Source organism: Anopheles cruzii, chromosome 2 (genome assembly GCF_943734635.1).
Source record: "Anopheles cruzii chromosome 2, idAnoCruzAS_RS32_06, whole genome shotgun sequence".
Classification (NCBI taxonomy): Eukaryota; Metazoa; Arthropoda; class Insecta; order Diptera; family Culicidae; genus Anopheles; species Anopheles cruzii.
The window spans coordinates 22,483,919-22,508,399 of record NC_069144.1 but is presented as its reverse complement, the minus strand read 5'-3'; the positions used below and the strand labels follow the sequence as shown (position 1 = coordinate 22,508,399).

Genomic DNA, 24,481 nt, shown 5'->3' with positions numbered 1-24,481 from the left:
TTAGTTCGTAGAAGTGCACCATCTCGTCCCGGAAGGGTGGAAATACCACGAAAGTTCACAATTAGCACAACATCGGTTCCCGCCGATGAGAGAAGCTTGCAGTTTGGCTGATTGATCCCCTGATCCGGCGACTGATCTGCTGCGGCCGGGCCTGCGGATCTTAGGAAACGGATTTGTGGAGGAATCCTTTTTTTTTGGGCATCCGATTCGCCGTAGTTTTCATCTTATTTGATTCGAGCAAAAACTCTAATAAAAAGCACGCCGAGCTTGGGAATGTGAAACAATTGCCTTGCATATTTTGCCACTCGCTGGACTTTTGGTTTTTTGCGGCCCAATAGGATTTGCTGGTGAGTTTTTTTTGTTGGGATTTACAGGTTAATTGGAAAAGTTTATTTTGTAATTTGGTTGGCCCTTTAATTGGTGGCCGCCTTCTTATTTGACGGTCCGGCTTTACGAAATCGCTATTGCTACTGTTGTTCTGGTAACTTATCAGAAAAGAATCGGTTAACAGACCCCTAATTTAATCAATTGAACTATGCCGACTTGCATGCTTTATAGATAATTTTTGCACTAATCTTGGCTGAGCATATTTTTGACAAGCTTTGAACTGATTATCTTCTTCTTCTTTGGCACCTCTGTTGTTACCCAGCATGTACAACTGTATAGCGTTCCCGGGATTCGGTTATTTTGACTGCTTTTAGTTGCAGAGCCTTGATGATACTTGAGGATGAATCCCACGAGTTCGATGTTCTTCGTAGTTTCACCCTTTTTAAAAGCGTTTCGCATTGACGACTATTTGAAACTCACTTATACCATTAAAATGTTTCTGGTTATGGTAAACCTGATTCATCGTCGTTCTCATACAGCATTTCCAGTGAAGTGTATTACAAAACTTTGAATAGATAATTTTCGATACTTAGTTGCCAGAATTTAATTTGACAAGTGACAGCAGGTAATGAAATTTCTTTGTGAAGCTGCCGTTAACAGGAGCTTTCCTTGCCAACGAAAACGGAGGATTGACGAGCGAATAAATAAAACATCTGGAGCAGCTCCGGCAACTGTTTAGCGATAGCTGTGCCAGAAGAGCTTGTTAATGTTGCTAATGAACCCAAGTAAGGCATATTTACTTAGCTGCCTCTCAGGCAAAGGCAAAACCTGCATTTGACTCAACCACAAGGCGGTGTATTTGACCTATTTTTGTTTTGCATCTCTACTAGTGCGCTATTCAGATAACTGTTTCCACTTTCCGATGAAGTTGCGGTAGCCAAACGAAGTCTGACATGAAGCGAACTCGAATTGGCCATATCTTGCCGACCCCACACGACACACGACAGCTTCCATTGGCGCTAATTGTGAAGACACCTAAATCGTTGTAATTCCCAGCGTGCGAGTTACGCAAACTGCCGGAACTAAAGCCGGAACATAATGTGCTTTTAATATGTTAATTTAATTATTTGATCTACGGTCCGGGCCCGGGTGGAGGGCCCGCCATAGCTGATTATGGAGCCCTGCAGACTGAGCACCGGCCCGAAATCCTTTCCCTGTCGCAGCTGCTGTCCCAGTGAGCCAATCAGCAGGGAAAGTTTAATTCGGTTAGTGTTCAGTTTTCATAAAAGTTTATGGCTCCCGGCACCGTCCTCGGGTTCCGGTTCCCGGGTGCTGGTGCCCGTGGTGGCCGCCGCGGCCGAAGGAGAGTATTTGTTTTCTTGCGTCTCAACCATCGGCAGTTCGATTAGATTTTAATCCAATTTACACTCGGATCGAGAGTGGGGCGCTGTTGTCGTGTGGCCGCTCAATGATGTTCCGGAAAAGCCTCACAAACAGAGCGGAAGTAGCGGAATAAATTTGAGTTTTCATTCGGTTCGAAAACTTTAAACCACCACCCGATCCGCAGGTCCCGATCACGATAGATGGCGGAAATTATTTCTTCCGGAAGTAATTCCCAATACCGACGACCGCAGCCGCCGGCGCCACCGCCGGTCACCGTTTACCATTTCCGGTTGGCGTGGTTTGTCGCGCCCATCCATGGGGTTTGGGGTAATCCTTTACCCGCCTTGAACGTAAACAGAGCTTACGCTTAGCAAGGACTCTTTGTGTGTTTGGTAGCACATACAGACGCACACACGCGCGCGCGGACCAATAGTCAGCCTGTGTAAACCGTTTCCGGTCGATACGCGGTGGCGGCGGCAAACGGCTCACATGTACGTGCTGTGCGATAATAATTCTTTCTCGAAAGACCATAAAATACATTTCAATTAAAAGCCAACACAGCTCGGCTCTTCGCGAACGCTCTGGCGTGGGATGGCCTGGTCTCCTCGACTCCGAGCACTTCCGAGAGGACCCGGAGTTTCCCGGAGTGTTTGAATGCACATTCTCGGAGCCTTCGTTCCAGAGTCTCCACGGTGTGGGGTTTTGGGAACGAATTCCGGCCCAACTGAGCGACAGAAGGCGGCGAAGAATTTAAAGTTCTTCGCCGCCGCCTCACCACATCGGCGGTGCAGGCAAGGTGTTGGCCAGTGCTCGAGCGGAGTGATTGGTTGATTTACTTCTCTGTGTGGGGGGCTATTATTGAAAAAGCCGAGGAATGCCGTGTTTCCGAGTGTGTGAGAGCGACGGAAGGGCGCGCACTTCGGTGAAAGTTTCACTAGCAGTTTTCGGAAGTACATTTTAGCAGCTCTATTAAAGGGTTCCTCCACTCCGAGCTGCCAGCCAGTGCCGGTGCTCGGTTTGCCCCAACCGGGACCCAATGTCGGGGGTTTTGAAAGCGAGAAGGAATGTGCTCGATTGCCCGGGGAGCGTTTGGGTGGGGCTGTTTGGACAGCGGCCGGAAGACTTGCGCTAGGCACCTTCCGAAAGTGATCGACGAGCGTTTGGTGGCGTTCCAGGTGCAGGTCAGGAGTTCGGGAATCTTGCGGTGGATGTGGCACTGTTCGTGCGGTTCGAAGCCGAGTATTTAAGACAATTATTCTCCTCTAATCTGAGCAACGGAATTTCTCGAGCAAAGAGCTTTCAGTCCTGGTCATCTATGAAGAATGATTTACGAAGGAACGGTTTGGAAAGGTTTGTAAGTATTTGAACAGGATGAATAGAAGTTGAATAAATATCATAAAGGGTAAAAATATGGATAAAAATGGGATACAAAAACAAGAGATCATTAAGACAATGAAAAATAGTGAATTAAACACAATAGTAGTTGACAATGAATAATGATAAAGAAATGATAAGCAAGAATAGCGACGATCTCAATCAAAAGATGATAGAACAAATACAATAGCAAAAGCAACAACCCAAACATGACTGAAGAAAGGTGATGAAATCACTAGTATCAATAACGCTGTCAACGAATCGAAAATAAAGAGAAACTTTTAGAAAAAAATCATAATGCGCCGATAGATGATCGATTTGTATTGTTAGTGAACCGAAGATTGGGAAGAATATAATTATTTCAATCCACATTTGTCAATGATTGAATACTAAGTGCTCATTTTTGCAGCCTAGAAACACTACACTGTTCATTATTTCAGTTTTAAGTAGATTAACTCGACATTCTCGAGCAGGTTAAACACAAATACGTGCCTCTAATCTACGAGCGGAGGCAATATCAAATTGCCAATTCCGAATCTTCACGAATTGCACAACTAATTTATGCATACCAGTCGGTGGGTAGTTTGGCAGATGTGACGAAGGGTTAGCACTGCATATTAGCTTCAACGCTTCCGAAGGAATGTGCTTTGCGGAATGTTGTACCGAAAATCCGACTCATAACGCACCATGCATCCTGCTGATGGTGCGATACGAATTCCATGGTGATTGCAATCATTATCCTGCAACAGGACATGGACTGCAGAACCAGAACGTATGCTTAAATAGGTTTGAACAAATACGAAACCGGGAGATGGGAATTAATGAGGGCCTTCAGTTACATAGTTCTGCGCCTAATGATATTGGATGCGGAGTAGAGCTTACTAAAACACCGATGGTACGCAAGCACAATAGCGTGCTGCTATCAATTGGTCGTAATCGGATAATTGTTGATTGGGTGACTTTTATCGACTGAGTTTTAGGTGGTTAGAATATTCAAGGGTTCAAACATTTTGAAAGATATTTTACGCGGCTTCAGAACTGTACGAGAAAAAGACACATTAACAGGTCGGTTACATAAAAGATACGAAATTTCTTTCTTAATAGTGTAGAAATAGAACAAAAAAGTAATAATTAAGTAAAACGGACTGAGTGACGATTTGCAAGTGTTTTTCTTTATGTTAAGTTGCTTATAAAACTTGAAAACAACGATGAAAATTTAAGAACAGTTCCTCGGCATTAGCTCCTTGCCCTGACTGGACGTCAAAGAACAAGACATTTCGGACATAAAACGGTGCTTGTGCACAACGAAGCCATGCTACTCTAACTCTCCACTAACTCCAACCACAGTGAATGCATTCGGAGCGAAAAGGAATATCGTGATCATTTATTTATCAATAACATATATCTAAGAAACAACCCTCTAGGCCCCCTGTTCGTCGTCTGTCGTCGGCCGTCTCATCGTCGGTCTTGCAGCCGTGCAGCGTTTGTGGGCTGTGTCATCGGTATTGTCACCATGATAATGTTGCTCAATTTTAGGAGTTTTCGCCGTAGGTGTTTCGAGTGGCACTCCGGGGAGTTCCGGGCCTTCCGCTAGCTATCCATTCCGAGAGGTCCAGTTCGGTGCAAGGCAACACTCTCGGCATACAGACGGCCGGAAGAGACTGGCGAACTGGGGAAATGTTCAATAAAGCTTTCTGGAGTGAGCTTTATGGCCGAGCACGGGCGAGGCGCACACAGCACATGCTATCCGTAGGAAGCGTAACGGAATGGAATTTAAATTTCAAATTGTGTGCAAAATTAATCACACACTCCCGGCGTCCATTCGGGGTCGGCTTGAATTTTGAATATCACCTGGCCGCTTCAGGCAAGTCACGTGATCGTGCACAGCATAGGCGTATATCCGGTGAAAGGTGGGACACACACAAAGGACAAACTGGGAATGCTGTAGATTGCATAAAAATCTGTTTCATAACAGAATGAGACGAAATGTTGTAATGGTGATTGGTATGTTGTACATCAAGAGCCAGTGTTCGGTGCTGTGAAACTGCTTTTTTATGCAAAATGAAGCACTCGGCTTAAGGAGACCTCCAATTAGCAGAGAAATATGTGGAGCAGGTTAATGCCTGCCGCACCCAAAAGGCTTACAAACCGGGAACACAACTGACACATGATGAATGCAGTCCTTGATTCGGCCGCTCGAACATAAACATATCAGAGGGCGAATGGGCACTAAAGGGCTGGAAATAAATTGGAAGTTTGCTTTCCGGTGGCGTGGCACATAAATGAAAGGAGTAATCCTTATTCATGGAAAACAAACCATTAGAAGCATTAGAATAATCTCTCGCAGCTCGCAAGTACGGCCGCCGGGAGAATTAGACTTGTAGATTCCGACCCCCCCCCGGGAAGCACCGGGAATAAAAAGTTAAGAGCGACATGTTACGGGAGGCGTAAAAAATGGGACAGCCTCAAACATTAGCAAGCAATCGGATTAATGCTCCAAATGTTACCTTACCGCTGCTGGTGCGAGTTTCTAGGCTGTCCTCGCATTCGAGTGCCGGCCAGCCGGCCCTGGGAAATGCTTTATGCTTCCCACAGAGAAAAGAAAGATTCCCGGGCATCCCCAACCACCCAAGTGAAAATGAAGCGTACAACAAATACGACACTTGCACGAGAAGCGATCCGTTGTTTAATCTGACTAATCCGCTGGTAGTTAAAATGAAAAATAAGACTCAATTAGCGACGATGGTGCGGACGACAAACATGCAGATGGCGTTGCCGGAATGTACCAAAAAGCTGGACCACGAGCTGGCTAAGGCAAGGGACCAGCAAAAACGGAACATAAAAGCACACAACCGAACGAATTTGCTAGCTAGACCGAATGTAGTAGGTGAAATATTAACATATTTTGCTGATTTCTGCTTACCATTTCCCGTATCCGAGGCACCGGCGATATCGTGAATCGTAAAGCGAAAAGAAAAATGCTTACAGCTCTCCATTATCCGCTTTACACATTTGCATTCCTGCCAATCTTTATTAACTTGAACGGTTTTCTGGGATTGCTCCCGTTGCTCGCTCCTTACGATTCATGTTTTGTTCGCTTGTTGTTTGTTTTCGTTATAAAAAAGGGTCGCTCCATAATGTGTTGTCCGTCCGTTCCGTGATTTAACGAACCATACGAATCTTAGCGTATCTGTTTGTGGTTTAGTTTAGTTAGGTTTTGGAATACTTTACATAGCCTAGTTGTCTGTTTCTCCTTTGAGGCTGCATACGATTGAATGTTGTTGTGCTTTGCCGTTTTTGTTGGAGAAGATGTTGATGTCTAATCGCTATAGAGCGCCGATTGCGTTTTTTCAGCATACACTAGTGGTTCCGACAAACTCACCCAGTGCGTTCGTCAACACAATCGATCGTGAACGAAACAGCATCGGCGGTTCTCGTACTGGCTCACAAAGAAACGTAGTTGTATGATTTTTTTGATATTTTTATCCGCCTCTGATACCTTCGGAAGCTTCTTTCGCCATGAAGCTTGCCCTTTAGTTTTTATGTTTCGTTTTCTGCTATCTATCTGCCATTCCTTGTGTTAGCGCATGGTTTTAAAATAACGTTTTGCTACCTCTTTCATTGAGCTATGTGTGTGTAAACAACTCAATAAAATTGTACCACGAACAGGAAGAACGAACAAAATATACACCTATAGTGATTAGTGTGTAAACTTCTCACATCTTTCGCAACGGAACGATGCTACCTCGTTTTTGTTCGTAGTCAGACATTCGACGTCCCATTCTGGTTTCTATAAAAAATACTGTCTTTATTTTGCCAATGTATCCGCCACTGCTACTACTTCTAATCAATTACTTTTATGATACAATTTCTGACGCACAGTTCGACTGTGTTTCTTGGGACTCGTCTTACCGACTATTGAATTGTGTCTTACTTCTTAGTTTTATTATCATAATCATACTTTACATTATCCTCCCGATTCGTGGTGCTTTCTGGAATCGCCATTCAGCTACACTCTTCGATTTGTTTCAATCTTCTGGAACATAGTTTCAACAAGTCTATAACATAACAACAACAAACAAGGATCTGTATCGACCGAGCAATTCCTCGAGCTGATCAAAGCGTAGAGTTGCTTCACAAACGATGCCTTTAAACTTCGCACTCCTAGTCGGTGGAGCGGTGTGGCTTACGTTGCTTCTTTCTCCCCTCCAATAGTTGGAACAGCTGCCACGCGGTATTTGTTCGATTCTAACCTGGATTCGCTCCGTTTGACACTGGGAGGTAACCTTCCAAAACTGCAGTTTACCGCGGTTCCTGAACGAGTTGCCCAGTGAGCTGTGTTAAGACTTGCGTTGCGTCGACAGTTTCGAACTCTTGGTTCCTGGCCGCAAGTTTGGGTTTTTGTGGAATTACAATAGCATCCGTACCGCTGGTGGAAAGTTTTTGCTTCGTACACTTCCTTCACCGGAAGCCCATCCTTCCACCGGAGATGCACAATCTCGAAGGGAACACCGCAACATATGCACGCCACGTCTGGAAAAGCAGGATCCGTGGGAAGATTCGTAGACTACGCTGGGTGCTGGAGTGTCCGCTCGACTACGACGCGGCCGACTACTACTATCTGCTCCACGATAGTTTCACCAGTATCAACACTAGACTCCGGACGACAAACCACAGATCTACGGCCTGCAGTATCGTGGAGAAGGCACACGATCGCTGATAGATTCCGTACGGATTGGCGGTTCCTGCAAGAGACAGAGAGAGAGAGAGAGGGAGACGAAAGAAAATGTTTAGTCAAGAGTACCAGAACACGGCGACTGGTGAGGCAACTTTTTTCGACTGGCCAGACTGATAAACCAGAAACGAGGGAAAAATTCCAATGCTAGCACCCGGCGTCTAGGGAGTGCCCTGGTATGCACGTTTGCATATCGTTTCAGTAAACAGTGAATCACGCAGATAAACGGATGTGAATGAAACTGATGCCCATTCTGGAACTTGGGTCTTCTTGGGTGCCAGAGAACGAGTGTGCATGGATTAAATAGTAAACAAGTTAGGTCCGCTACACTGGATCCGGCAAACGTTAGCCGTGGATAAGATGAAAAGAGAAATGGCTGAATCCTTGAGAAGGTACCAATCATGATAAGAAAGGATTGTTTACTTTTCCTCCTTTTCCGTGTTGGAAAGAACTCCCCACAACGCTGATCCAGGATCCATTGATCGAAGTGAACGATAAACCGTTTCTCGGGAGTAACCTTTATTTGCATTTCCTCGGCTCGACTGGCCTCAGCGTGAATTCCGACTACACTACTGAAAGGGACGTTTCGTCCGTGCCGAATATGGACCGAAGCGTCTGCTGCGGATGATGACTGACTCCGTTATTTGGGAGTTCATGTATACAGCGACATCCAAATAGAGACGCCTCTTATTGGCATCATCGTTACGAGGCTTATAAACCTCCGTCTATTTGTGTTGATTTTTGAGGCGAGTTCCGTGCGTTCTTTTCATGGAGAGCCACGGAAGCGGGCGGATACATTGACTGGTACAATCAATTCAAATATTTCGGGCTCCATGCTGTCGAGATAATTTATCGAATTTTATTCGAAACTCTAACAATATCACACAGCAGGGTGCAGTGTTGATTGCATACTTTTCGGCTGATCTGTTACTTGGTAGGAAACACTGGGCAGCAAACACTGTTGCAATTAGCTGTTTTAGATCGCATTAGCCACGACTCGTTTGCGAATTTGATGATATTGTAATTCCAACCAATAATGCACCGAAAACGCCTGAAAGTATGCAATCGGGGCATTTCAAACTTTCGATACTTTCTCTAATCAATATGTTTATGATACTGTTGATCATAAACACTTTATTATTCGATAGAATTCGGTTTCAAACGGATTTTCCCAAAACATGCGTTAGAACTTTGTACCGACACAAAAGGGCTGTCGCCGTTCGGGTTCGAATATGGAATTAAATGATCATTAAATGGTAACGCAATAGCAGGCGCCCGAAACCGCGTCTCATTAGTGCCTATCATCGACAAACGACTTTTCAATGGGTGACGGGTGCCCATAAATTCCGGTGCAAGCTGCCGTGGAAACGGTGTAATTAATCACACCAATAGTCACACGCTACCGACCAATAAAACTGCCACATCATTCAATTAACTGATTCGGTTTTGGGGGAAAGCCCGTAATGATAGGAAATCAGGATGACGCGCAATTCCCGGTAGGGCAGTAATTTTTTGTTGTTGCGATTTAACGGCCACTCGGTACGGATTGGTTTTTCCGCGAATCCTCGGCCCTTTCACAGTTTGCCATTCTTCGCAGGTCAAGGTACGGCCCAGGCGGGGGAAACAAATCATAATTTTGCTCGCGCCCTAGCCGTCCTCCCCCGGCGGGGTTTACAAAGTCCCAATCGTTTATTCAAAAACTCGCTCCGTTTCGAGGGCAACGAGCGACCGAACACTTCGTACTACATTTCTGAGAAATCGGATTTCGTGCTATGCTCTAGAGCGGGCCGGGCCGGGCCGGGCCCCCCGTCGGGCTCGATCGAACCGCGAATATGTATGAGCACCTCGGGAACATTAAACATCATCACCGAACTTTTATCAAATTATGCTCGGCATTCGCGGCGGCTGGCGGCGTAGAAAGTTATGGGCCACCACCGCCAGTGAGAAGAAACGTTCTTCGTCGTGGGAGATTGACAATGTCTCGACCTCGAGGGTCCTGTGGCGACTAAGGGCGCGACTGACATAAGCGAAAGGCCCCTCCTCCGTCACACTGGGTCGGAGGCCTCACGAAACTTTATTAATCACCAATGCTTCCCCCGATTGAACTTTTTAGATAAACATCAAGCCTGCCGCTTTCTTTGATATCTCAGTTCCGTTCCTGTCGACGGCCGACACAGAAAAAGGGTCCAAGAATAAATGTGTTCAAGATTCAAGATGGCTCTCGGCGTGATTAGCAGTCTGTGGCCCATTTAGGGCTCGTATAAGAAAGTTTCTCCTAATGGGAAACTATGTGAGTGAGCTTGGGGGTGGCATATAAGATTATGCCCGTCTTCCGGCTTAAAGTATACTGTTTTATCGGAACGCTGCAAATGTTTCAACGTAGAGTTTTCTCCCCTGATTTGGGTAATGAATTTTATGCTTGAAAAAGATGCGCACCGGAAGCAGGATTTGAACTCGCGCTCACTCAGGTCGCTATAATCGAGCGCTACCATGCGCCACCGAGAAACAATAGAACGCTCAGAATTTTGTCCAATATCCGCCGAAAGCGCCACCGAAATTCAGGTGCTAACTATCCGTGTGTCGGAAGCTGTTGTTTACGCCATCGGTGGCCATATTTATGACCACCCATTCATAGCGTGTTTGATCAGCTAATGTGTTTGTTGTAATTTGATTGTAATTTTTGCGCAGAAAAATCTGTCGATTAATAGGCCGTCCCTCTGGCCGAGCACGAGGCACGACTGGCTCGGTATCGGTGTTGCGTGACGAGATAAATGCCGCCTGCAATCGGAGGCTGCTACACGCTAATTCATTATGTTTCGTTTCCCTCCGGTAAACGCGCAAGATCAAAGATAAACAGTACCAGGTTGATTACCACCGGAAGCACAGCACAATTCGACCAGACGGTGGAGCAGAACGGGCCGCCACGATTATCAGCGCCGATACTAATACGGCTCAAGTGCTCAGGAGTGAACGAAAACCGCTCCGGTACACTCTTACTACTCGAACAGTGTGCCGAAAATTTATCGCTTCCCATACTGAATATTCATGTCGTGCATGAACAGGTCTGGGAAGTTTAGTTTCGATAGTTCCGGGTGGGTTAACTTTTGGCCACCACCACCGGCCGGGTTAATATGGCAGCGGCAACATAATAAAAACATATCGCGAACTTGTCCGCACAGTTGTGGAAATTATTCTAAGCACTGAGCGGTCGGCGTTGCTCCTGAAGCCTGCCTGCTTCTTCGTGCGGGATCTAATTACTTTATCCCAAAAACCAACAGACAGCGGCAGCGACAACCGGATCCAATGTGCAACCGGGACCAACGTGGCCAAAAGCTGCGCTGGCGAGGCCAAGCGAGGCCACATCCGGCAAGAGTTGGGTTCGAAAATTAAATAACTTTTTAATAAAAAGGATTATCACGGCGGCTCGGCGCTAGAGTACTAGTGGCGGTGGAGAAGTGCGTAACAATGAGCTGCTTTTAGGATTATCCCTTTTTTTATTGGGGACCGGCTCTCGGTCGGCTTGACGATCGAATGTTTGAGTCGTTGAACGGAGCGGAGCGTGGTCCTCTGAACGGGTCTCCCGTTAAGAGGTTTCACATCCTTCGGGCCTCGGGTGACGACCATTCCACGAAATGTGTTCAAATATTGCCAACCGTTCAACCCGGTGGCTGCCCTGGGGCTCAGAAAGGAACCAGAAAGGACCCCACCCAGGTTACCGGGGTGCCGGGGAGTTCCCGCCGCCTGGGAGTTCTTGGTCTGCGGCGAACGGTCCCCGAGGAAATCAGTACGCAATCGCACCACGGGCAACGGGCTGACGGGCTCGATTTTGGCATTCGGCCCGGGATGTAGCGAAATTTATCGATGTCAAAGGCAATCAAAGGCGGGGCTGCGGAGCCATGATTTGACGGAGGTGGCCGTTACGTTGCGGTGACCACAATTGATGTTTCGACCCGTAGGGCTCACGTTGGCACAAATGAAAAATACCTCGGCAGCACAAACAATCGGTGGGGTTTTGGCGGTGAAAATCCTCCTGCCCGCCCTGTCCGGAGGCCATCGGATAATGGGCAATCGTAACTCATCGAAGGGTTAACGATAGGGTTGGAAAAAGTCAGTAGCGGTGCGTACCGCCGCCCCCGGGAGAGATCACAAATTCGTCGCCCTCGGGACCTCCGAAGCTCTCCGAGGCCCCGCAACGACGGCAACGGTAATGTACGTGCAATAAAAAAGAAGTAACGATCAATATCATAACGATAACGCCGTCGCCATTATCGAAATCAACATCAGCGGTCGGTAGGGGCAGCACCTGGGCGAGGTAAGGTGGTTGCTAACATAAAGTTGACAACGTCGGACGAGGAATAAAGTCAGCGCCGCCGATAACATCGCACCGCACCGCGTGAATCAAGGACCGGTAACCGACTCCGGAGACCGGTATTGTTTGCCGGATGCATCTTTCATGCGGTGTTTCCGAGATGTTGACGCAACATGCGTAAGCCGCACCAGAACGCGACATATTGAAGGGTACGCCGCATAAAATATGAATCCTTTTTTGGGCGGGTTTGGGCCGTACAGAGACTTCGGGCAGGTGGCCTGAGGGCAGGTTTTGTTAGGAGTTTGTGATGTAACTTTTCGCTTGTTGCTCCACTGGCTACTCTGCCTCAGAATGTGTCAAGATGCCGAAGATTGAGTGTTGAATTTTGTACTACAAACATGTAACATAAGTTTACTTTAGATGGTTTACAAAAGCATTATTAGAAAAGTAGAACAAGGTACCAGACGCCCAGAAATGCGTAGTGTAGTTTTGAAGGGAAACTAAAACTTTAATCAATCGGCTTAATACAGATGCGACCCAGATGTATTTCATTTCATTTCATAAAACTTATTTCATATTTCATTTATTTATGACTGTTTCAAGGTCGGTTTCAACTATTGATTGAATACCGTCAGATTTTTACTCAAAATTTTCTTTCAGTTTAAATTTTCCTGTTTAATTAAAATCTTGTCCAAGCAACAACAGCTGTCAAAAATTGATTGATTACTCAAAATGGCCGAACTTTTCACCATAACTCACTGACATGTGTAGCTACCTAAAGCTACCTAAAAACACTAAATTGGAAATCCGATATATTTAGCCCTGATAATTTTGCAAAACTTTTTGATCACTCCTCGTATTATAATATCTTATCACTTTTTGACTTGAATGTGTCCCTTAGTCAGTGTCGCAATGTATTTTCATGTCGTTACACTCACTGTGTTGGTCATCTATCAGATCCCAAACTGCTTGGCTCTGTTCAAGAAAACAAATAAATACCAAACTTCAAAGCCTTTTAACTAACATTGCTGCAAGTTGATTTGAACAAGTAACGCCAGTTCGTCAGGCAGACAGTCGATCATTAGCTCATTAGCGCACCCTTCGCGAATCCCCCGGAATGGAATCCGTTTAAATTATGGGCCGGATATCAGCTTAAATCAGCTACCGACCGCTAACGCTTACAATGCGCTAATTCGATGGCTTTTTATGCAATTTGGCCACGGCAACCCACCGAACGTGGCGATGATGGCCATTTGGTGGGCTGTGGGGCCCAGCTGACCGAGCTTGTACGTACCGTGACCATACCGTGCAAATCGATAATGATATGAAATCCGTTGGTAAATTAAGTTTTATTTGCCACTTCCTCCGTGCTGTTCCGGTAGCGGAAGCGTGTCCATCGGAAGCGACCGGACGGCAACAGTGGCTGGGCCGAAGAAGTTGGCTAAAACAAAACCGGTCGGGATGCTGTTGCTGCGGGCAGAGCGAGGCTGTTGCTTATTGGTTAACGAAGCCGGAAACCCGCCGGACGCGGTCGGTGGCGATCGATCGATCGATTTGTGGGGTTTGCATTACCACCCGCCGGCGAGAGCAACCCGAATGTAAATTGACTTCAACTCCCCGGGGCGCCGTTCCAGGGCCCCGGGTCGGGGTTGGGGTCGGGGACGGGATCGGAACGTATACATACCGTTGAGCACATGCACGGAGATGGAGTAGTGTTGGTTTGGTCCGATGGAGCACGTGTAGCTGCCGGAGTCCTGCCGGTTGACCTTTGCTACGAACAGTGTGGAGTTGGCACCGACACTGGTTAAATTCGTTTTTACACTGGAATTGAATAAAGGGATAGAGAGAGAGAGAGAGAGAGAGAACGAGTGAGTGAGCGCAAGCAGGCTGAATGGGCGAAGTGAGTGAGTTGTTGGAAAAGTTTAAGCCATTCACGGGTGAGTGAGGAAAATGGCGAAATGGTCAATCTGCGCCAATAAAAGTGGCCCTTCTTTCGGGAACGGATGATGGTGTTCAAATGAGCATGAAAGGAAGCATATTCTCGTGTGTGTGTGTGTGTGTATGTGTTTTGTGGCGGAAACGGTCAGGTTCCTATCGGAAGGCGGCGGTGTACGGATTTCGGCGTAATTTGAAGCGATTTTCGAACACAAGGAAACAGGATAACGAATGAACACATTCCATATAGTGTTGGTCCGAGGCGTTTTTTTCTTTTTTGTCCTTTACAACGAGGAACCGGGCACCCTTTTTGAGGTTAAATTGAATGTTAAAGTCGACGCGATGGGGTCCCTGGCGGAGTGAGGAACCGGCGGCGGTTATGCTCGGCAAAGATTACAAGTCGGTCGAACATATGAGGTAATGAAATTAGTGATCTGCATTTCACGAACGAAGTATTTCATAATGCTGGAGCGCTGAGACGCTTTCGAGACGTCTATCATTTCCTAAACGATCTCTCTCTATCTCTCTCTCTCTCTTTCTGATGAATTAATAACATAACGTTCCTTCTCCTGAATTGGTACCGAGGTTTTAGTGAAAAGCAGGAGGCGATCCTGGCCAACGGCGATTCGGTTGAACAAGTGTGATGAGAAATATGAATAAGACATTAGAGCTTTGCAATGGAACGGAAAATGGGTTCGTCAAATGAAAGATTTATGAAATCTTCTTGCTCGGTTGATGCGTCCAATCAGCGAATTTCGCGATGCCGAACGGAAGCTGCCTCGTTGCAGGAGTTGATGAAGGCTCGGTGGCAGTCGATGGGTTGTTATCGTTAACCAGCCTAGTGTTTTAGTAGAACCTACGGCACGTTACTTTCAACCATTCATGTCAGTTTAGCATCTTAATAACACAGCTTTTAATTATATAATCTTTTTAATTTCTTGTAAATATTTCGTGCATGGTGATGATACTTTATGTCCTTTCAAAACTGTTCTGTTGTAGAATAGCTTAATGCCTAACAGCTGTCTTTTTTATGGTCATTTGAAGTACTTTTTAATTGATTTGTAAAGTAAAGGAAAGTTTCATTTGGCCTAGGAAACTTCTAGATGAAATATAAAATACCAGCTCGTGCTGGACAAAAATGTTTCAATGTGCAAATGAGCATCCCAAGCATTCATTCCCGGGCAACAGCGATCGTTGTGGCCCCCCCAAGGAGCCGCATAATAGAAAGTCATAAGGAAATAATAGAAATCGCTGTAAAGGAAACAATCCGCCATTAGCGAGCAATGAGGCCGCCTTAGCGTGGCAGCCCATTGCAATGGCATTCCGTAAGCGTACACCAGGTGAGACCGGTAATTGACCCATTAGCTCGTGCAGTCTGCTCGACTCGAAACGGGGCCCGGGGGGGAGGACTTCGGTACACACGACGCCGTGTGCGTCCTTCAAGTGGAGCGGAGCAATTGAGACGAAGTAGCCAAAGCCATAAGTGAGCCATTCGGCGGCCGGTGTAGGAATTGTGGCCGAAATCTGATCCACGGATCGTAAACAATCGACGTGACCGACACACTATACATGGCGCGGCGTGGGGAAAGGTGCATGCTGATGTGTTGGAGGGATGTTGGGGTGTTGGGCTGGACCTACCTGATGCCGCCCCGCGTCGTGTCGTGGTTGAGGATGTTCTCGTTGTGTATCCAATAAACGACGGACCGGAGCATGGAGATGTGCCGGATTTTGCACATCAGCTTTATCGTCGATCCTACCTCGTAGTACTTATCGTACAGTGGCTCGGCTTCCTCGTCGACGATGAGCACCTCGGGAGCTGTAGCCGGGCCGGGTGGGATCCGTTCGGGACGCGGAGGAGGAGAGCAAAAGGAGAAAAAGTTATAAATATAGCGTCGCTGCCGTTGTTACAGTGCAAGGTTCGGTAGTGTACGCTGGAGTCGTACGGTGGTCCCTTGAGACCGGTGCGTGCCCGGCCCGAGCCCGTTCACGACGTTCACCTTCACGAGGTATTACGCTCCGTGCTGGTGCCGGTGCAGTGAGAGCTTAAGGTGAAATCGACATGGAAATGGCACCATAAACGGTTTACAATCCCAACAGTCCTCACATCGGCGGCCCAACTGTTCCGGCCCTCGAATAGGACCCGGCGGAGCCAGGTTGCCATAGCCGGGCGACCTTGGACCGAGATCTTTGGATTTCATATTTTGTTTGCCCGGCGGAAAAAGGGCGGCTCTGTGTGGGGAAATAACTCATCCGGATCCGGTGTGCTCGGTAGCACCGACCATCGCCGGGTGTGTTTCATAATTTGTGCACTTCGCCGTGTTGGCCTTGTTGCTTGGCGAGTTGTTTTTATTTTCGTTTTGTATCGACCGCCGGCGGTCTTAACCGAGCGTAATGGTCGTAAATAGTATACCGGTGGTAGCACCGCCAAGGGTATCGATTGCGCGTTCAGGACCTCTTTGTGTGCACCTCTTTTGCGGGAGGGGTGCCGTTTCATAAACCGATGTTGTGAATAGTAAAACGGAGGCCAAATTTGAATATCGATGTAACCTAAGGGCGTTGTAATAAAAGGGTGCTCCGGGTAAGTATTGAAATAATTGTTCAATATTACTATCAGGACTAAAGCATTTACTGATTTTTCTGCCAGATATACTCTTTGGGTGTTCACATAATTTAAATGATCGTCTTGATAAAGGTTGGTTCAAGAAAATTAATTAAAGAATGATTTGTAAATGTTTGGTAGAAGTAGACACTTGTGGATTCGTCTAAGTCGCTGTTGGTCTGTTTGAGATGTCCTGGACAGTGGTTCGCCCCGTAAATCGTTTGGTATTTTCACGTCTCGCTACGCATCTGTTTCCAGAGAAGGAGACCATACATTCTGTTTATGCCTCTTCTATAAACCAACGAGGATATTTTTTTTTTGATGGCTACCCAAAGGATGGAATTAAAGACAGTTTCGACAGACAATAAAGGCCTTTTGAAAAGAAAAGATATTCATTCACATCAGCCTAAAGATATTTCGCTTTCTTAAGAATAGATCGATGGCTCCTTTAAAAAGATGTTTAATTTAAAGATTTGTTTATACAAAGACTGAAAGTTTATCGCCTGATAGTGTTGTACTACACAAAATCACAGAGGAACATACCCATCACACCGAATGCAAGGCATTCTATTGCATATCTTCTGGCGTATTTTCACCACTGACACCGCACCTAGGATAGTGCCTTTCTCTGTACAGTGCATCCTCAGGCAGCCCCTCTGTTAGGTCTAGTTAATGGAAGCGCCCTCAGGCGTGCAGACATTTTAAGGACTACGAATTATTGTCATTGTTGGTGAAGAACCAGCTTTAAATGAATGTCAATAATGTAGAAAACTGTTGATGGTGGTGGAACAGTGTAAAGCTCTAACCTCTGCTGAATAGAGGAACACTTTCTCGTGCCAACGGCTCCAAGAAGGACATAAAAGCACTGAGTGGATATTTGCGCAACACAGCCGGGCACCCAGCAGAGCAGAAATGCGGAAGTCATCAGCAGCTCGAGACGGCGGTCCACCAACGGGGGGCGGCGCAATAAAAGAAAAACAGTTCAGCGACCGCAACAATAGGCCACCCCCGGCCGGTATATGCTAAAGAGGGCGGGTGGCAAGTACATCCGTTTCTTATGTCGGGTCCCATTGTACCCTTTCGGTGTGTTAGAGAAGCTAGAAAAAGAGAGAGACACAGAAGTGGTCGACACAGAACTGTGGCCGGGAGCGCGGTGGTGCACTGATACCCCTCGCCTACGATCTGTGGTCGCCCTCAGGATGGGGTATTATGGAGCCCGGCGTTGGTGATGACTGCGCCAACCTCGACTCCTGTCTTTGGGCCGCGCGCAGAGTGTAATCTTTTGCACGGGTCTCAAACTTTTGTTCATCTAATTTTCCTGTCACTTGCCGCCATAATGGCTCTTTGTTTTCAGCGCGCACCCTGCAGAAGAAAAATCGCAGGATGTCCTGTCTGGGTGGTAAAGCCGGCCACAGGGTCACAGGTCTAGAGAAAGAGCCGGCACAACGACCGGGCAACCCGTCGATGGCGGCAATTAACGGTGGGTTGAAGGTGGGTTCGAAAATTTCTTCGTAACTTCGTAACACTAGAATAGTAAACGAGCCCTTACGAGGATTATGTACAGTATCCTGGCGCCTGGAGTTCCACAAAGATGCTAACGGGTTTTTCTTAAATTATCTTTGAATAACAAAATAACTTAATAATGAATTCCCATCGAAACTGCTCGAAATTGCTCGAATAGCATTTTACGATAGCAAAGATAATCACTCTGTTTTCTTCAATGTCTCTAGGGACTATTGTCGTGTACGAGGCCTTCTTAAAGCTCTTAAGCGACGCACTTAAAGTGCTGGAAACCCTCTTACTTGTTGCTTGTCTATCGCGCCGCTGATCACTACGCACTACGGGCTGCCCGAGGTGTTTTTAATGGCGGTTTTTCTTTTTTTCTCTGGGCTGTATGAAGTATTTAATTACAATCTTAACCACGGATCGTGTGTTTTTGTTGTTGTGTGCATAGAGTGTTGACGGCTGTCGGTCTTGTGGGATTTTTCGTGAGACTGGCGGTGGCGCTATAAACAAGAGTGAAACCCGCAAGCATCAAAGATGCTGCCGAAGTAATGGTGTTAATAGATGTGAGACGAGCGAACCATAAACTGAACTTATAACTCACGTTCGTTCCGCTGGCGGCTCCTTCTAGGGACGCGCCAATAGACAGACTCGGCGTGTTACTTGGGGAAAATTCTTTCCACGTTGGGCCCGCGAACAAGCGACGAGTATGCAAATTTATGCACTTCACACACTTCGACCGGTCGCGGCCGGAACTCCCTTTCTGCGGGCCGTACCGGGTGGCTTGTTATTTATGCACGGGACACAGGAAATAAACTACGCGGGCGCCCGACGAACGACGACGGAGAACCCTTCAGTACGGCCACCGGAACAAACGATGATGAGCGAATACAGATGAGCTCATAATGAAAAGTTTAATAATCTTGCGCCGCACGCGTGAACGAAATTTGTTGCTCACTATGCGCCCTCCTCGAGTTCATCGTCGCCCGCCGTCGTCGTCGTCAACTGCCCGAGAGCCTGAGAGTAATCGCAAGGAAAATCACACGGCGCGATCATACTGTTCCCATGTGAGCGCGCTCCTCTGTGTGGAGGAGCTGTGTCCTCGCGCTGTGTGTTGGGAGGTCGTTTGGCTCGCGAAAAGTGAACACAAGAACTTTGCCCCAGAACCGGCTCCTTAGTGGCGCTCCCACCCTTCCGGAAGGTTGTTGTTTCTGAGTTGCTCCCCCCCGTCTAAAGCTCTGGGGCGACTCCCGACACGGACAATATTCCGATTGCGATAAAGTTCCGGTAGTTGGCGGAGGGCACGCCACACACTTAGCGGAAGTAATTATGGAATTCTTCTTCTTAAACCGCGGTGCGGTTTTTACGCGCCCCTCGCGAACCGTGGGGCTTTTGTGTTGATTAGTTTCCGAAATGAACAGCGCCACGTAGAGCGGCGTGGCACGGAGTGCACGGTAAGCCACTCACGCTGCTTTTGCTGCTCCTGCTGCGGAATCTGTGCGGTAATGGGAAAAAAGTTCTGCTGCATGCGCTGCGTTACGCGGTGGGTTGTGATTTTGCACGAAGAAACTGTAAAGTTGCTCGTTCGGCTCGAATCGGTCGTGTATTTTCGAGGGTTCGGCTGGAGGTCTTTCTCGTTCGGGAAGCTTATTGGATCATAATCAGACGTGATTTTATTGTCTGCAGTGACTAGATGCTGAATTAAAGTACGCAATAGAATTAATACCTCCGCAATTATCGAAAAATAGAAACGACTCGAATTAACTTGCCGTTAATTGACATTCTTGTAAATAAACGACACAACGTCAGCGATTTTGGGCTGTAACTTGTTTGCTTGCTTTGAATGTGGTTTGATCAAATTCAACATTTTATCTCTAATACACGCGTTCAGGAGTACTAAATTAGCTATTTTTCGATATTTTAAGGCATATGAACGCTCGAAGTTATGCAAGCGGCATCACAGCCGACATGACTTTTTAATGGATAGTCATCTGCAAACATCGAAGCTCTGATAAAAATCTTATCACTTATGCGTGTAAACTTACAAAGGAATATTAATTTGTTGATAGGAATATTATTTGGTTTAATAAAAACTTAAATAGTTTACCTATTTTATCCCAATAATAGAAAAAAAGGATGGACAACGTAAAAGTGACATGACAGAAAACACAAGTGGTACTTCAAAAATGTACTAAGGCAATATGTTTCGTAATATGTTTTCGTAAAATAACCGGTGACTACGATGTCATTTGTTGCTCTTATTAGTAAATGAGGAATTTTTCCACCAAAAAACTGTGAAGAAACAAGACGACGCGATTAAATTGACTTCATATTATTATCTTTGATCGAGTAAGAATAGGGGAAAACAATACAAAACAAAATTTAACCAAAAAGTTAATGTTACAACCAGGAAAAGATACTGTATCACGGTTTGTTTCAACCAAAATCTGTCTGTTTAAATCGTTTCCGGAACTAAAGTACATGGGCCCCAAATCAACCGAGTTAAGACATCCGCTCTCCCGGTGTCCTCCGAAATCTTCCACCGGTCAGGCAACGCCGGAGCACCATAATTGATGATAGGTCGGTTACTAGTGTAGTGGCCAAAGTTTCATCCACGCCCCGGTGATTAATGCGATTAACCGTCGGTCCGACAGGGACGCGAGCCCGTCCATCCACGTCCACGCGAGTCCATCTCGCGTTCCAGTTTCGCGTCTCGTGAGTGCGGCCGATTCGTCCCGTTTTATGCTCGATTGACGAGCGCACGGAGCCGCCCGGCCGGTAATTATTAATGTGATCAAGGAGAGGCAGCAAACTTTCCACCGTTCGCGGTCCGGGCCCGGGCATGTGTGGGCACGTGTGGGTCTCCTAATTGTGGCGTATCTCCTGCCAGGGGGGGAGGGCCGCCGACCGCTTGATGGATAGCATTATCGCCGGATATCGATGGATATCCGCTTACGTAAATAGCGCAGATAAGTTAGTCCGCGGGCAATCTCCGGCACGACCCGGCGGTCCGGCCTCACGTGACTTGGCGCCGCCGGTGCGGCTTACGCGCCGCGGTTAAGCTGAAAGCTGTAAGTGTTAAGTTACACCTACGTGCAACGCCCGTTGCCGGGTGGGCCACCGAGTGTTTGTGCAAATAGTTAGCCGGGACCCTGGCGTGATGTAAAGTGTGGATGGCCCACAAAAAAAACCACGGCACTCCCCAAGTAGCCAGCGAGTCGGATTGCAGTGGCACGAACGGAGCCGGTACAGTTGCAGATGTAACGGGCAGTGGCGTGGAGTGGCGCAAGTCGGAGCACTTGAAATGGCTTGTTGGTTCACTCCACGGTCGAAGAAAATAAATGGTTTGCAATAAATTTGATTTACAAACTGTGCTGGCATTCCACAAATCAAGTTTCTCCTCGGTGCCTCGGTTCCGTCGAGGTTGTTGTCGGTCGATGTCGCTGTCGACGTGTATCGTGTTTCTCCCGGTGTGGTTACGGTTTGTGCAAGCAAACCGGGTCGTAGTGGTGGCCAGTGACAGTGTTTTCGTCGCCCCCGGATGTGCCGGAGTGCCAGAGTGGGACAGGCGAGAGCGCTCCTGGTCCGCATCCTTTACTTTGTCTTGATTTGTTGTTTCTCGGTGCCCCGGAGCGCTGCCTGCTTCGGTACCATTTACTGGCTCGTTAGTCCTCACCGGCCGCAAGCCGGTAGCCACTAGCATCGATAACTTCCTTCCGGTTTGTGCCTTTTTTTCCACCCCACCGCATTCTGTTTGCTTCCACTTGAGATCGTTGCGCGCGTTTCCGGGCGCGGCCGAGAAGGAAAACTTCGAACCCCGGACGGTTGAAGGCGTTGACATTCGCCGAACGACAACTGGCAACTGGGACAGTCGATGGATGAAAGCAGCTTAGTGCTGTGTGTGCGTGTGTGTGTGCTTGGCTATTACAGGGATCGGTATCCATCTGGCTGGCACCAGTTTCCGGGGGCCGGGTTTTCAGCGCGACCACGTCATTCGCCCACACCGACGCCCGACTATAGATGAGATTTTAACGCCAGGCCAGGATGGCCGATCGCAGGCCCCTTTTCTTGAGCCCGTTTCGGACGGTAAAGGCATTAAGTCGGACGAAGGAGGGCCTTCCTTTCTAATAGCAGACGGTGCCAGCGCTAGGTGATATATGGAAGGATTTCTGCGGCCCAGCAATGTATGCACGTCTTTCTGCAGGTCGATGCCGTCGATAGGGATCGGCGCAGCGATTCCATCCCCCACTATGGGATGGGTTTTTCTTGTTATTCGTTGAAATATTACATCTTAAGACGGACGGAAACAATGGTTGGCTTTTCGTTCCATCTAATCACGGCGTGCCGTCGTCGATTTGGTTGCGAACGAGTGGAATGATGGAGAGTTGCTCCGGGAACTAAGCTCCATTCCACGTCGTTGCGAAGGCATTTGAGCGGACCCGTGTAAGCGCGTTGAAAGTTTTTCGTTGTGATCTTTGAAAACATCCCGTTGAAAAGGCTTCTCGATTGGAGAACGCAACCATAATGTTTATCACTTCGATTGTTTTTGAATAAACTATTTTTAACCCTGTAGAAATCAAATGTGAATATTTACCAGGTCATTCATTATACTCTATGTAAATTATCTTCCGTATGTCGAAGAATATTTCGTTCTTTACTCGGCGTTATTACGACCTTTCTGTCCATGTGGATGGTTTGAGGTTGTCGCACATTGCGTACAGCTTGCTGTTGTAATGACGTCTGAGCGTTTTCCTCTCGGACTCGGCGAAGAATAATGATTAAAAACAAGTTCAAGTTCAAGTCAAAGTAATGACTCCCATGCGAATTCCAACGAAATTCCTGGTAAGTGGCCTCCTCTAAAGTATAGCACAATGCTGACAAAATAGTAGATAAGCTTGACGAACGCTAAGAGGATTTAAACAACCCAAACATTCAGAAGAAACAAACAAGCGTTCATAAATAAGCTGGAAGAACTACGGAACCAGCGGTGGTCACCTTGCACCGGCACTTTGTTACTCAATAAAAAGAAAACCAAATTAGATTGGAAATTTATACCGATCGACACGCTCATTAAAATGGACGCTATAAAATGGGGCGATTGCGTGAGAAATGGTCACCGGATTTGCTCGTCGATGTTTTACGATTCGCGCTAGCGGAGCGCCACCGCCGTGAAGGTCGTAAAAAAATGAAATGCCTCTTGAATATGATGCTAATTTGTGTCGCTACATCCGTTTCCGGTTTCCTGCGCCGCAGGTTGGGTTCCGCCTGGGGGCCACACGAAATATGATTGAGATTTTCCTTTCCCGGGTGTTTTTTTTCTCCTAGCGACGCTTTACGACCCATGTTCCAATTGATTACGTTCCGATTGGAATGTGTTCGATTTTTCTTCGGTTCTCGTTCGCTTCACTTCCGGGCGCAGTTAGTTCTTTTGGATTGGCCATCCCACCATGCCAAAGTGACCCCCGCAAACACGGACCAGAAAAACAAAACGAAGGAGAGCTTAAAAATCTTGCACTTTTTGCATTCCCACAAAACCTCTTGGAAAGTTCAATAAGAGTGATTGCAAAAACAAGGAATCGCATCGGGCGATTGGTAGGTGAACTAATTTTTTTATGCGCTCGTCCTTTTCTTTTTTAGCACCCCTGGAACACAAGAAAAATCACTGTCCCGAGACCCCGGCGATAAAACCACGGATGTGTCGAAGCGAAAATCTTCCCCGTTTTCGTGGCAGAAAGGTGACCGTGGCATTCTCGGGAGTAGTCTGTTCCAGGAGCAGTCGCACACCGTTAGATCGTGGTCCGGAGCATCGTCGATAGTCTCAGGGGACGGCGCAAAAAGACGGACGGCCTTCGGCCCGGTTTCCATCAGTTCGCGAGCGACGACGACGACGAACAGTCGTAAAGCCTGGGAATGGCTATCAAAATTCAATTGCAGTCATAAAATCATATTTTACGAGTTTTTTAAAGTAATGATTTCGATCGCTGTTCGAATTGGAACCTCCAGCCCAGCCTAGGCTTAGGCCCTGGATTCGGGCCGAACCATGGGCTGGGCTTTCACGAGGATTAGCTGCCTAGCTGATAGAAACTAACACGGCACTTGTAGGATAGTTTGTGAGATGAAGCTGAAAAATTTAAATTTTTATTCCACTTGCAAAACCCAATCCAATAAGGGTAAGCGATTGGAGAACCACGGCCACCGTGAGCCGCGGCAAGAGTGTTGCGAGTGCTCAAAGTACGGCCAGCGAGTGCACAGTTGGCTCGCATATTATGCACATCGGCAATGAGCCGATGCACCTTCTGCCGAGTTCCGATGGGGA

At 47.1% G+C, this 24,481-nt stretch overlaps 1 protein-coding gene across 1 annotated transcript in view; it reads right to left on the bottom strand.

Annotated features, from left to right (window-relative positions):
* Positions 1-7,701: 7,701 nt before the first annotated feature.
* LOC128267652 (uncharacterized) overlaps positions 7,702-24,481 on the bottom strand; it is a 57,925-nt gene continuing 41,145 nt past the window's right edge. Inside the window, exons 5-7 of the mRNA XM_053004538.1 lie at positions 15,702-15,879; positions 13,813-13,949; positions 7,702-7,829 (exon numbers count right to left, since the gene is read on the bottom strand). Coding sequence (XP_052860498.1) covers positions 7,702-7,829; positions 13,813-13,949; positions 15,702-15,879 — 443 coding nt within the window. The remainder of the gene's footprint in view (positions 7,830-13,812; positions 13,950-15,701; positions 15,880-24,481) is intronic.